This window comes from Laccaria bicolor, genomic scaffold (genome assembly GCF_000143565.1).
Source record: "Laccaria bicolor S238N-H82 LACBIscaffold_7 genomic scaffold, whole genome shotgun sequence".
Lineage (NCBI taxonomy): Eukaryota > Fungi > Basidiomycota > Agaricomycetes > Agaricales > Hydnangiaceae > Laccaria > Laccaria bicolor.
In genome coordinates, this window is record NW_001889878.1 from 500,232 (window position 1) to 511,206 (window position 10,975).

At 49.4% G+C, this 10,975-nt stretch overlaps 5 protein-coding genes across 5 annotated transcripts; 4 read left to right on the forward strand and 1 right to left on the reverse strand.

The window, feature by feature from the left end:
- Positions 1 to 1,815: 1,815 nt before the first annotated feature.
- On the forward strand, positions 1,816 to 2,348 carry LACBIDRAFT_317061 (uncharacterized protein; the record flags this gene model as incomplete). The annotated part of the gene is made up of 3 exons (XM_001878716.1): positions 1,816 to 1,941; positions 1,994 to 2,095; positions 2,145 to 2,348. 3 exons carry the CDS (start codon positions 1,816 to 1,818, stop codon positions 2,346 to 2,348), a joined length of 432 nt encoding a protein of 143 aa, XP_001878751.1.
- A 1,172-nt stretch (positions 2,349 to 3,520) lies between these two features.
- LACBIDRAFT_325247 (uncharacterized protein) lies at positions 3,521 to 4,939 on the reverse strand (the record flags this gene model as incomplete). The annotated part of the gene is made up of 1 exon (XM_001878960.1): positions 3,521 to 4,939. The coding sequence occupies one exon, from the start codon at positions 4,937 to 4,939 to the stop codon at positions 3,521 to 3,523; it is 1,419 nt and encodes a 472-aa protein (XP_001878995.1).
- Positions 4,940 to 6,652: 1,713 nt separating this feature from the next.
- On the forward strand, positions 6,653 to 7,535 carry LACBIDRAFT_178529 (cytochrome c C1). Its single transcript, XM_001878717.1, has 5 exons — positions 6,653 to 6,744; positions 6,807 to 6,906; positions 6,963 to 7,080; positions 7,137 to 7,220; positions 7,273 to 7,535. The coding sequence occupies exons 1-5, from the start codon at positions 6,729 to 6,731 to the stop codon at positions 7,279 to 7,281; spliced, it is 327 nt and encodes a 108-aa protein (XP_001878752.1). The 5' UTR covers positions 6,653 to 6,728; the 3' UTR covers positions 7,282 to 7,535.
- Positions 7,536 to 7,539: 4 nt separating this feature from the next.
- Positions 7,540 to 9,408, forward strand: LACBIDRAFT_317063 (biotin-[acetyl-CoA-carboxylase] ligase; the record flags this gene model as incomplete). Its single annotated transcript, XM_001878718.1, has 3 exons — positions 7,540 to 8,720; positions 8,778 to 9,145; positions 9,203 to 9,408. The coding sequence occupies 3 exons, from the start codon at positions 7,540 to 7,542 to the stop codon at positions 9,406 to 9,408; spliced, it is 1,755 nt and encodes a 584-aa protein (XP_001878753.1).
- Positions 9,409 to 10,120: 712 nt separating this feature from the next.
- On the forward strand, positions 10,121 to 10,742 carry LACBIDRAFT_293581 (uncharacterized protein; the record flags this gene model as incomplete). Its single annotated transcript, XM_001878719.1, has 2 exons — positions 10,121 to 10,443; positions 10,478 to 10,742. 2 exons carry the CDS (start codon positions 10,121 to 10,123, stop codon positions 10,740 to 10,742), a joined length of 588 nt encoding a protein of 195 aa, XP_001878754.1.
- Positions 10,743 to 10,975: the final 233 nt, after the last annotated feature.

A 10,975-nucleotide genomic window follows, 5' to 3' on the forward strand; every position in this document is an offset into this window, starting at 1 on the left:
TGGTGATATCATAGGACAAGTGCAAATCAATAGGGTAACCCTGGACCTGTCGAGGTAGGTTCGTAAAACAGTGAGATCCCGAGGATGTGAGATATCCACGTTCGACCACAACATGGGTGCTCCAAACGCTACTTGGCGCCAGTAATGCGAGACGTCCCCAAGTACAAGAGGAAATTGCCGAAATAAATGCTCTGATGGGAGTAGCATGTTCTGTGCAATTTTAAAAATGTGCACCAGGAGTTCGGGTGGCAACTCGTTGACAAGAGCGGCTTCCTGGCTGTCTGAGGAAGAAACCTCTAAGTCTGGGAGGCATCCAGTATTTCCCGAATCATCCAGCAGATTAGCCATTTCGATGGGTGAAGCTTGGGGGTATATGTTTAGTAATTGACAAGGATTGTTTGTTGTGAATTATACTTGTGACGAGCCACTTCCCAACGTCAAGCCCAGCGTCAAGCTCAGGTCTTGCTTGTCGCCATCTCATCTGTTCTCCGCCAGGTTGCTGAGGAACCGTCGAGGTCGTTTCTCGCCCAAAGTCGCGTATATACCCTTGTGATGGCCTCACCCTTCGACTCAAACCTTGCCTGCATCCACCTCTCGCGATACCATTGATATTTCAAGGGATTCTTCTCAAGATGAATCTTCCGATGAATATTCAGATGACTCAATGTTGACTCAATGTCTGTCGACTCGTTGGACGATGAATCGCCACCCACACAGGAAAAGGAACAAGAGGAGACCTGGTCCCTTTCACCACACCCCAGAAGATCCATCTCCATTCCTTGTTAGACAGCCTCATTTGATGGCCCGTACCCTCTCTTTCCTTCACCGATTCAATCGAATGACCCTTTCCGACGCTCTCCTTCCGCCGGCAGCATTGGCTCTCCTCCCCCCAACTCAGAAGACGAGGCAGATGACTTCCATATCACCATGACCCGTGCGGGCACCATTTCTGATGACCGAGCAGATGCGGACTTGGATTTAGATGACACAGCGAGACTCAGCGGGAAAGCACAGGTCCTAGGTCTCCATCTGCCCCCCTCATTTCATCACCCAACCATGTCACCTTCAAGGAGGAACCGAGAGATGTGCAGGGAATGTTGGAGCCTTGGGAGGAATTCGTTGCTGATGCCAAGGTTGCAGAGGTTTTTTCTCAGGCCACTGGAAGCGTAGACGTGTCAATCAAACCAGAGACATTTGACCTTCGGGATTGGGACTCGAACCAAGATATCTCCACTGCAGAATGGCTCATTTCTCTTGACGACAGCGCTCGCGTCAAGCACGAAGACTTTGGCGTGGATGCACTCTTTCCTGACAGCTCTTCACCCCCCCGTAGTCTACCCCTTTTTCAATCACCTTCCACATCCGAATGTCAGCGGCACGATGAGACACGCTATGCTACCCTTCGTCCCCGCTCCAAGACAGTCGCTGTCTAGATCTCAAGCTGATCTACCCCCCACTCGCCTTACTCCATCAACGTGTGAGTCTTCGACATCCTTGCCATCTACAGCCCATTCGCTCGCATCGCTCATCCAATGCATGTCTATGAATTCTACAACATCTGTGGCGCCTCGTCGGATCCCCCCCCCCCGCCGTCAATTCCGGCCGTTCCTCCAATCAGTCCTTGTTTTCTCGCTTTCTTATTGCTCTTTCTATCGCAATACCTAGCCCAACATGAGTTCTCTTAGCCTTCACCCGTCCAATACCTCCAATTCCACTTGCCATCACAAACGAGCATGAAATACGTTCCACCATCCCCGGCATCCATCTCTTCAAGTCGCTCTGCGTCATCCTCAAGGTATTCACTGGACCGCGACGATGAGGGCATGTTGGATTTTCTGGTCATCGCTTTGGCGCATTCCTGAGCAACCTTTACCCCAGAATACCTCACGATCACAAGCAATCATCCATTGTTCAAGGCGCCGGCGAAGCGAAGAGGCAAGAGTGGGTCATGACATTCTTTTTAAACCCCTTACCCATTAACATTCATTTTCAGGCGCCTCCTGGCGATTCCAACGCATATGACGGAACTTTCGTACGCGATATCCGACATCTAAACACGTATACTCGGTATTCCGTCTCACGCCATCTACAACTGGTACGCCACCCTAACCTTGCTGTGTGACAACAATGATTATTTGACAAAGTCGCAATTCAAGGATGATGGAAATCTAGAACAAATGGCTGGTGAAGCCAAGCATTACGACAGTGCTAATTACCTCCAAACTTCTCGAAAGCCTAACGGGACAAAACGGGGACAGTGTTGGCGACCTCGTTTACTGAACGTTACCTCGTTTACTGAACGTTACCATCATTTGCCCACTCAATTGAACTTCCTTGGGTCAACCTAGCTTCGCCGATTTCTCGCATTCAGAAGACTACGACAGGCATCATAAAAGCCGACCGACTCGCAGCCACCCATTTCAGCTGTACGCCTGCTCGCGTCTTGAGCTGAGCTAGACGGGTACCGAAGACAACTCAAAGTTCGAATGATTTCTTAGAACTCCAAGACAGCTCGAATGATTCTTGAACCCAACTATGCCAGCATCGCATCAGATCTTCCGACAGGTGGCAAGCGCGATGCGCCCCATGGTTCTCATCAGTTGGGGGAGTCCCTTTCTATTTTTCCTTAACATTCAACAGCAATGATTCAAAGGTGGGGTCAAGTTCTATGCATTGCCATCATTTTTGACGCATGATACAGGTGCTTTTCATCATAGCCATCTGGTACTACAAATCTGGATGAATTATGGAGTCCTGTTGATGTGGGATATCAACTGTGTTACGAACTATCTGCACCCTTCCTTCAAATAAATACTTCGTCGCTGTGATCTCTTCATGGGCATGTCACCTCGGAGCCCTCTAGAACCGTGGCTGGACGATCGATAATAGGATGCCAATTGATGATGTTTACGAGTTGGCCGGGGTACCATACAGTGATAATGTTTGCAACAAGCTCTAGTCTTCTCTGGAAGTGATGCCCATCGAGAAGCAACTCATCGGCTTTAGTTCCTCCTCCTTCTGAAGACTGACAGCTGTGTGCAAGCTAAAAGACTGACTCGACGCTGGAGTCCAATGTACTTACATAGCACGTGTCATGTGTGATCCCTCCCTTCCTTCAAGTCTTGAAGCTTGCGAGTCGTCCTTCAACCAGTGGTTCAGCTTTCCAAGTCTACATTGTTCTCATGGGCGTATACGTGGCCATCAATACTCGTGGTGCAGATGAGATTTTCCTGCTCAATCTGTTTGTTCTCCAGTCGTCCATCTTCATGTGAGTCCAGAGAGGCCCACGCAGTATTCCTTTATTATTTCATGGTGCATCAAGCCCTATTACAATACTAAAATTTTACATCCTTTCATGGTACTTCAATGAAAGGTTGGTTACGATAACTCAATACAGGCCTGCAAAAACCAAAAAGGTGCAAGCTCAAAAATCCATCTATTTGGTTACAAGATAACAAAGATACTTTGTAAGGGATGATGATGCACGATGTTGAAGCACAGAAATCCAGAAGTGGAGTCATCAAGAAATATCAGGATCATCCCCGCCTGATCCTAGAAACCGATCTTGTTCACCACTATAGAAGGCATCCCCGCATTGTATCCACCAAGGATCCACCTCTACCACCGATAACTGATCCTTGAGCCAATCCATTCGAGTCATTTTGGGCACCGATGAAGAATCCAAGTATAACGCGCGCAAGGGCACACCTAGACGTTGGCGTTCCTCGACGAACTCATATAAAACACGTTGGTTGCACCTGCCATCAATGTCACGCACCGCGAGGGTGTGAAGCCCTGGCCACAAAGGGGCGGCTTCGTCTGTCACGAAAGACATTAAAAAACATTTGCTATAATATTTGGGAAGAATAAGTAACTCTATCCCGGGAAAGCATATCGACGCAAGGCCTAAAGTTCGTGCCATGGCATAAGCACGACAGGGTGCAAGGGTCAGAGACCTTAGTGCAGGAAATCTTGGGGTGTTGTGAGAGACATCCTCTTGAAGGATGGTGAGGTCGGCCTTGGCGATGGGAGCAATGGTGAGTTCTTCCAGATCTGGAACAAAAATGGAGAGTAGAAACTGAGAGACACTCATCATGTTTCCAAAGATCCGTAGGTATCGGAGGGAGGGTATATGGATTAATGGCTGACCAGATGGCCATGGGTCAACCAAATCATCGTAGATACACAATGTGATCAATGACTCGCAGGATCGTAACATTTTGGAGAAGTCGGTGTAGGAAATGAGACTGTGTGTGACTGCTAAATGAAGCTCAGTGACGGCATTGAGAGGAGGTCGGCAGAAGCTTAAACCCAGGCCTCCTAAGCGCACGTTGGTAAGGTTCGGAGCATCGTTTAAAATCGCACATGATTTTATCGTGTCATACATTTCAGCACCCTCGACGAGAAAACTCTGTAGCATAGGGTAATGACCGTCGCGCATCGACCCAAGGAGGCTCAACATCTCTGGAGTGGCTTCGGGATATGTCCCAGCGCTGAGTCTGATGGAACGACAATGAAAATAATGGGGTTGCAGGATAACAATGAGCTGATTGACATCGCTCGGATCTGCCTTCTCATATTGGGGAAGGGTGATATCATAGATGAGGTGCAAATCAATAGGGTAGTCCTTGGACCTGTCGAGGTAGGCTCGTAAAACAGTGAGATCCCGAGGATGCGAGATATCCACGTTCGACCACAACATGGGCGCTCCAAACGCCACTTGGCGCCAGTAATGCGAGACATCCCCAAGTACAAGAGGAAATTGCCGAAATAGATGCTCTGATGGGAGTAGGAGGTTCTGTGCAATTCCAAAAATGTACACCAGGAGTTCGGGTGGCAACTCGTTGGCAAGAGCAGCTTCAGGCTGTCCATCCGAGGAAGAAACCTCCAAGTCTGAGAGGTTCCTAGTAACTTCCGAGTCATCCAGGAGATTAGCCATTGCGATGGATGAACCTTGTGGGTATATGTTTAGTAATGCTCAAATTGAGGAGGGTTGCGTTGTTGCGGCGTGAACGAAGTCGCAAGTTAAGGATGATGGCATCAAAACTTGAAAGGTGAGCATGCACATACTTACCACGCGAATTACCTCCAAACTTCCTAAAAGCCTAAGGAGACAAAACGGGCGACGGTCGACCTGATTTACCAAACATTGAACTTTCTTGCGTCGTCGCATTCAGAAGAGCACGACAGGCATCATGAAAGCCAACCGACTCGCAGGCACCCATTTCAGCTGTACACCTACTCGCATTCTAGGCCGAGCTAGGCGGGACCCAAGCGGGACCGAAGACCACTCGAAATTCGAATGATTTCTTAGAACTCCAAGACAGCTCGAATGATTATTGAACATTGAACCTCCATATAAACCAGGCGGAAGCAAGTCCTCTCATTCGCAATCCTCGCGATGGCGTCGAGGATGATCATTTCCCTCTGCTTTTTTGGGCTCCGTCCGTGAAAGTTTCGTCCGACGCCAACGACTATCACCCCAAATCTTCCGACAGGTGGCAAGCCGCCGCAAGCGCTATGCCACGCCCCATGGTTTTCCTCAGTCAGGCGAGTCCCTTTCCGTTTTTCCTTAACATTCAGCAGCAATGATTCCAAGGGTCAAGCTATATTTTGATTACTTTTGACGCGTGATACAGGGTGCTTTTCATGACAGCCATCTGGTAGTACTACGATCTGGCCTGCTACGAATATCAACTGCGTTGCGAACTCTCTGCACCCTTTGTTCAAATAAATACTTCGTGGCTGTGATCTCTTCATGGGCGTGTCACCTCGGCACGGTCTGGGAATTGCTTGAATAGGCTTCGTTATCATCTCTGGCACAATGAGTCCGACCTATCTGGTTTACAAATATACAAGGACAAACGCCCGTTGGGAATGGACTTTCTCTCAAAACAGCCCTGTAGAACGGTGGCTGGGCGGTCGACAACTGGATGCCAATTGATGAGGTTCATTCGCTCAACTTTTCTCGACTGGCAGGTGAGTTGACCGGGGTGACAATGTTTGCCACAGCTTTAGTCTTCTCTGGAAGTGATGCAGGCTTTCCCCCTCCTCAAAGTATCGTCATATCTCCTGGTACAAATACTCTTGAAAGGTTGGGATTCGTTGACGCCTACGCCTCCGGAAATCTGCACCCTATTTTCTCGCGCACCCATGCTCGTCTACGGACGTTAAGTATTGCGTGCTATCTGTCCTCGTGGCTGTTAACGTTCAACGTTCAGGAGTCTGGCACTGGGCTCTCCATATGCCCTTTCCTTCGTTTATGGCTTGACGACTGCGATTTCACAAGTATGTAGCCCCTCTAGCAAACTACTTTACATTGACCACGCGGTGCATAACTCTCGCGAGAAGAATGCAGTGGGGTGGTCTTGGGGTGGGCGAAAGCTTGAATGAACCATAAAACTCTGTTGAACGCTGTCCTATGGTGACGCCAGGTTAGAACTTTGCTCCCGCATGCGTACTTATACTAGACTACCTGGTAGATGGAGGCAATTGAGCACTTTGTGGGTTCTCCGATTGACAACGCATCTCACATCCGACAATGTCGCGTCAACAACGAAATGCGCAAGCTGTGATTGGTTCCCGGAATAAACCGGATGATCACATGATTTCGCAAGGCCAGCACAAAAACTTTTGACAACTCTTCTTCAGCACTCCACATACGCCCGCTGCTACCTCTCTCTCCCATTTCCTTGTATTACTTCTCTTTCCCCTCTTCACTTTAGACAATGCCTTTCGCTGCTGGTACGTTTCTCATTTCCAACAATATTCTGCAAAACGCCGTTGACGATGACTGGCGCGTCTAGGTGACTCTGCCAAAGGTGCTTCCCTCTTCAAGACCCGCTGCGCGCAATGCCACACCGTCGGCGCTGGTGAGCCTAACAAGGTTGGCCCTAATCTTCATGGGTGCGTCGTCTCCGTTGCATGTTCTCTTGTTCATCGCGCGCTGACCGGTCATGCAGACTCTTTGGCCGCAAGTCTGGCCAGGTTGAGGGATTCTCATACACCGCTGCCAACGTCAACAAGGGAGTTACATGGGAAGAGGAGACTCTCTTTGAGTACCTAGAGAACCCTAAAAAGGTGTGCTGCGGCTTTTGAGTGTCGGTGGGGCGTTGCTGACCAGACGTCATTTGTAGTACATCCCCGGAACCAAGATGGCGTTTGCTGGATTGAAGAAGGAGAAGGACAGGAGTGACCTCATCACCTACCTCAAAGAATCGGTTCGTTTGGTCCTTGACTCCACAGCACCTCGCTGACATATGCTTGTTACAGACTGCCTAAGTTGTATCTTTTGTCGGTACTACCTACACCTTGGATAGCCAACCGGGACCCACTACAAAACATACCTAATATTATCTATGACTCGTTGGAGGCCCTTAAGCCCTTAGATTGCTCGACTGCTAGAGCACTGGTCTTAATGGCCGATTTAGATGACGGCTCTGCATTCACACACGCACACCATCCCCACTCTGCAATATATTTATTATTATTAGATCGAACGCCGAGTAAAATATCCATTTCTCTTCTTCTCGCCCATCCATGAATGTGCTTGTCTATGCAGGACCAGAAGTCCAGCAAACTTCACTCAATCACTCCTTGTCGTCTCTCAAACTCATCCTGTTTCCGCACTACACTGTTCAACCCATCACGCAACGAGCTCTCATCACACAACCATGGGCAGCCACATGTGCCCTCCTAGTCGTTCCACAATGTCGCGCCCGATTCTTATCATCTTCCGCGTCAAGGCCGATCCAAGAATACCTTGAAGATGGCGGAGCTTACCTTGGACTAGGAACAGGCGCACTGTACTCACCACGCGGACTCGTTACCGGATTTGCGAATTTGAATCTTGGGATATCATCAGGCGAGGATACTCGACTTCGGTTCTTTGATAAGTTTAATAGCAGCTATATCTACCCTGAAACAGGCGGTGGTGAAGGGACACCGGGGCTCGTTCAGCTTCGGTTACCTGATGGGCAGGCCTTGAAACGAGTGTTCGATGCTGGTATCGGCAAATTCATCAGGTTCGAGGATGCAAAGGGGGTGGTTGCGTTGGCTCATTATGCAGATCGCGAGGGTGTTGCAGCTGGTGTCGCTATCGACGTTAGCGGGGGCAAGATAGCACTATGGAGTCCCAATATCGAATATCCGTTATCAGAGGAACCAGCATCGTCGCTTTTGGCCCAAAGCACGCCACCATCCGAGGTGGAATCGCTCGAAGTTGGCCGACGCAAGCTGTTAAAAGATACCCTGATCCAGCTCGGATTACAGATCCCTGAAAAAGAAGGGAAAAGCATCGCTCGTCCCCTTCCCCAATTCCTCACTTCCACTCCAACAAAGCCGCGTATCGTATCTACCATCATCCAAGCACTCTCTCCCAGCACTAGCTCTCAGCTGGAGAAGTTCAAAGACGCCAATGATACCTTCCAGTTTGTCAGTCTTGCTGATAGCTCAAAGTTGCTGGAAGAAACGCGAGCGATCGTGTTCACGCCAAGTGACCCTTCAACCTGGCAGCCGAAACATATCGTTCTATGCTCAAATGGGGAGCTCCCATCACGCGAGCTAACACCTCTATTCGATCTCGATCTATTCTTCAAATCCTTAGCCATCGCTCGCGAGCAGAGGGACCTAACAACCGACTCAGAGGCCACGTCATGGGGCGTCGGCGAGGCGCTGCTCTATGGTGAAGCTATAACCAGCACGCAGACCATGTTGGACAAGTGAGTTCTTTCTTGTTTCTACACATTGAGATTCACATCTGACTCTGTGCCGCTCAGAAACCCAACCCTACTCACCCAACTACCCACCCCCCTCCTCTCGCTCGCATCGCATCAATTGGCAGGTCGAGGTCGAGGAAACAACGTCTGGCTCTCCCCATCGGGTTGCCTCCAGTTTTCGATTCTCCTACGGGTATCCCTGGCTTCGTTCCCCGCGAATAAGCTGGTGTTCATACAATACCTCTTCGCGTTGGCTGTTGTGGAGGCGTGTAAGGAGGACAACGTGTTGGGAAAATGGGGGGAGGGGATAAGGCTGAAGTGGCCGAACGATTTATATGCTCTTGTTGGTGAGGGTGAGGAGAAGAGGAAGGTGGGTGGTGTTTTGGTGAATACGAGTTTTTCAGGGGGGAATGTGGATGTTGTTATCGGTGAGGTTTCCACTTTACGTCGACACAGATATATCTCTTCTAAAATGTGGAAATCAGGCTGTGGGTTGAATATCCTGAACCCTCCACCGATAACGTCCATCTCCCAGCTGCTTCCCCATGGTAGAAAGGATAGCCTAAGCATAGAAAACACAGCTGCAGCTATCATGGCGACTTTTGAATCAATGTGGACGATTTTCATTCAAAACCGGGGATCTTTCGAGCCGTTCATGGATTTATACCTTGAGAGGTGGTTACATTCGTAAGTCCCCCTACCCCCTTCCCAACAAAAAAAGACAAAGCGCTAACGCAACGGATATGAATAAAAGCGACCAGCTAGTAACTTTAACCACCACGACGCCACACTCATTGGTGCGCATTACGGGTATTACGCCTGATCATGGGTTGTTGAGGACGATGCCGGAGAGGCCTACTGGGGGTCCGAGGTTTTTTGATTTACAGCCGGATGGGAATAGTTTTGATCTTATGGCTGGGTTGATCAAGTCTAAGTAGGCCGAGGGGTGCGTGGTATGGGATTGTCTGTGCTTGATGTTAGATGTCGTTCGGTGCTGATGCTACGTTGTTGAAGAAGTTGTCAAAGACGAGATATTGGACTTTGGCTGTCTTAAGGGGCGAGACTCGACAAAGTTACTTCTTGACGCAGCCGGCTGAGGTCGGTTGTCGTTGAGTTATCGGTCTTTGGGGCAGCCTCGCCCTACCAGGCCCTACCACCTTCAAGATACCGGCCTTCTCGATATCGATTGTTATGGCCAAGTTATGGCCTTCCCCCGTAAATCCTTGTTATTGCCGCCGGAAGGAGCGCCCGCTCAATCGCACCGCAAAATCCAATGCCATCAACATCGCAACTTGTTGTTTGAGTCTGCGCGCTACTTGACGTTGAGCCTCAGCTGACGCTTGTCCGAATCAACTCGGATTCATAAAAGCAAAAGGAGCAAACTCCAATCCAAAGCAAGCACAATGGTATACAAAGTAACCCGACGCCTTGTCCTCCGCACTCCACGACTCTCCGATGCATCGTCATATATCCCCCTCTTTTTGAATCCCCCAAATTTCGCGCACGAACCCATAAAGCCAAGTGACGACCTTTGCACCATCAACGGATGCTCAGAACATATCAAAGCATTCATAGCTTCCGCGAATAGAGGCGAAAGTGCTCAGATGGTGTTCGTCATACCGACAGACCCCACAGCGCCCCTGCTGGACGAGAACAACAAGCCAATTCAACACCCCGTCATCGGTATGGGCGGGATTAACGGGTTGTTCATGAAGAACGGGTTAAAGTACGCTGATGTGGGGATTGTGATTGATTCAAAGGAGACGAGGAAAGGGGTATGGGACTGAAGTGTTGACTGAGGTTGTGGATATGGCGTTTGGGGAATATGGTGCGGAGATTGTGCAGCTGGAGATTATGGCGGTGAATGGACCGTTTGATTCATTTATGAAGAAGAATTTTGGAGAGTTTAAGGGTATTGAGAGGGATGGGCGTTATGGACGGGAGAAGGTTTGGGAGATTTGGAGGGCTGAGTGGGAGTTGAAAACGAAGAAGGCTTCAAAGGAGATTCTAGGCACATTTCTTTAGAGCTTTACCAGGGGCTGGTCCTGCTTTCTCATGAAATAAATGGTGAGCGAGTTCGGTCGGGATCTTGCCAAAGAGGAGATTAGCATGCTTACGGAAATGGGGAAGCCATAATTTTATTTGTTCATGCGTTGCTCGGCCTGAGATCTCCTCTCCCTCCAACTCCCAACTGCACCGTTTGCCTCAGAATCAGTCCCGTCTCAGGCTCCCGAGTAAGTCATCACACAAGTGCAATT